This window comes from Propithecus coquereli, unplaced genomic scaffold (genome assembly GCF_000956105.1).
Source record: "Propithecus coquereli isolate 6110/MARCELLA unplaced genomic scaffold, Pcoq_1.0 Scaffold241, whole genome shotgun sequence".
In the NCBI taxonomy this organism is placed as follows: Eukaryota; Metazoa; Chordata; class Mammalia; order Primates; family Indriidae; genus Propithecus; species Propithecus coquereli.
Genome location: NW_012147964.1, coordinates 172,927 through 175,430, shown reverse-complemented (window position 1 = coordinate 175,430; position 2,504 = coordinate 172,927). Strand labels below are relative to the sequence as shown.

The following is a 2,504-nucleotide window of genomic DNA, read 5'->3' as shown; positions in this document are numbered from 1 at the left end:
GAAGGCAAATAATTTATGACTAAGATCGCAATGGCAATCATGGCAACAACAAAAATTAATAAATGGGGCTTGATTAAATTAAAAAGCTTTTGCACAGCTAAGGAAACAATCAACAGAACAAACAGACAACCTATAGGACGGGAGAAAATATTCCCAAGCTACATATTTGATAAAGGGCGAATATCCAGAATTTACAAAGAACTCAAGCAAATCAGAAAGAAAAAAACAAACCCTATTAAAAAGTGAGGAAAAGCAGACAGGAAAATGGTAGCTACCAGAGGCTATGCAGTGGGGAGATCGGGTAGACCTTGGTAAAAGGTTACAAAATTTCTTTTATATAGAAGAAATAATTTCAAGAGACCTATGATACATTGTGATAAGAGTAGTTAAGAACAATAAATTGTATGCTTGAAAGAAATGGAAAGATAATATACAGAAATGGGAAAATAATTGCATAACGTATACTGATAAGAGTCAATTATCTGGAATACATGAACAACTAGTACAGGTCAGAAACAAAATTACAAACTAAACAATTAAAAAATGAGCAAACACTTGAAAAGACATTTCTCCACAGAAGATATGCAAATTGACAACAAACACATGAAAAGATGCTCAGTCAGTCATGAAGGAAATGCAAATCAAAAGCATGAATAGATGCCACTTCACACCTAGTAGGTGGATATAATCTTTTGGAAAAAAAGGAAAATAACAAGTATTGGCAATAGGCTGCTGGGAGGTAAAACGTGTCAGCCATTATGAAACACAATTTGGCACTTCCTCAAAAGGTTAAAATGTACAATTACCATATGACACAGCAGGCCCATTGATAGGAATAGTTCCCAAATAATTGAAAAAAGCATTGAGCAAATGAAGGTACACGCATGTTCATAGCGGCACTAGTCACAGTAGCCCAAAGATGGAAATAGATCATCTCCAAATGTCCATTAATGGATGATTGGTTAAATAACTTGTGGTTTATTATACAGCAAAACATTATGCAGCCATAAAAAAGGAATGAAGCCAGTTAACATTAACCAATAAAACAGCCAAGAAGAATGAGGAAAGGAAGAGAAGAGGGAATGAGGGAAAGAAGGAGGAAAGAAGGACGGATCATAGAGAATAAAGAAAGAAGGAAAAAAACAAGTATCACAAGGCATGAAGCAACATCTTGGAGTGGTGCTAGACAGTACATCACTACGAATCATGTGGGTGAACCACCGTTCATGTTGAGAATCCCATCACGTGTTTGTGAAAACAGGGCAGCAACGTTAGGAGCATGGGCACAGTGTCAGTTTGCCATGTTACAATTCATCTCAACTCAGTCTCTTCCTTTTCAGAAATGGGGAAATGGAGAGAAAATATCTCAAAGAAATGTTTTTCGGATTAAATTCACACATGTAAAGCAAGAAGCAGAGTCCTGGTAGGGTAAGAATGTGGCTTTAACTATTGTGTATTTTTCATCTCATTTCTTTCAAGAATAACAAGAACACATCCAAATGGAGGTGAAGAAAACACTAACATGCAAGAGGATAATTTTTGAAGGATGTGTGTCAGCACTTGTTATGAAAAGTGTTTTAAATGGCAAGATGGAAAATTCAGGAATTGCTGTAAGACAACTGACCAAAAACAGAACTTTGAGAACCATGTAGAGGAGCAACAAGTTAAAAAAGAATTACTGGGGGGAGTCATTGAGGAGAAACATACGAAAACATATTACGCAAAGTTACAGGTGCTTTGGGAATGGGAAAATGAAGAATGTCTTCTAGGGAGAAAAAACAACCAGGATTTTAAAATTCACATTTGAATTAAGGACCCGTAATGTTTGCTTAGTTCTGAACAAGTTATCTGTCATGGTCAAGAGGCTGCTCTACTGAGCAGTCTTCTTAGGGCCGCCTTCACGTCCTTGTTCCTCAGGCTGTAGATGAAGGGGTTCAGCATGGGGGTGACCACCGTGTACATCACCGAGGCAATGGCGCTGCTCTGGGAAGAAGGGGTCACAGCGTAGCTGAGGTATTCAACCAGACTTGTCCCATAATACAAGGAGACCACACAGAGGTGAGACCCACAGGTGGAAAATGCTTTGTACTTGCTTTCAGTGGAGGACATCCTCATTAAGGAGGAGACAATTTTCGAGTAAGAGAAGAGGATCCCTGAGACAGGAAACACACCCAGCAACACAGTCGACACGTACAAGTAGATGTTATTGATGAGGGCATCAGAGCGGGCCACCTTGAGGAGCTGAGGCAGAATCCCACAGAATGTGGGATTTCGGTGCCTAAAGAGAAAGTCAGCCTCATTATCAGTAGAAGGTGAACAAGGGCGACCCAGAAAATGACAAACCAAGACATCAGAACCAGCAGGGCACAGAGGCGGGGGTTCATGAGGACCGTGTAGTGCAGGGGGTGGCAGATGGCCACGAATCGGTCATAGGCCATCGCGGTCAGGAGGAAATTATCCAGTCCAGCAAAAATCATAAAAAAATACACCTGCGTGAGGCATCC

At 40.0% G+C, this 2,504-nt stretch overlaps 1 protein-coding gene across 1 annotated transcript in view; it reads right to left on the bottom strand.

The window, feature by feature from the left end:
• Positions 1-1,857: 1,857 nt before the first annotated feature.
• Positions 1,858-2,504, bottom strand: part of LOC105811903 (olfactory receptor 7D4-like) — a 1,458-nt gene continuing 811 nt past the window's right edge. Inside the window, exon 2 of the mRNA XM_012646195.1 lies at positions 1,858-2,232. Within this exon, the coding sequence (XP_012501649.1) occupies positions 1,858-2,232 (375 nt within the window). The remainder of the gene's footprint in view (positions 2,233-2,504) is intronic.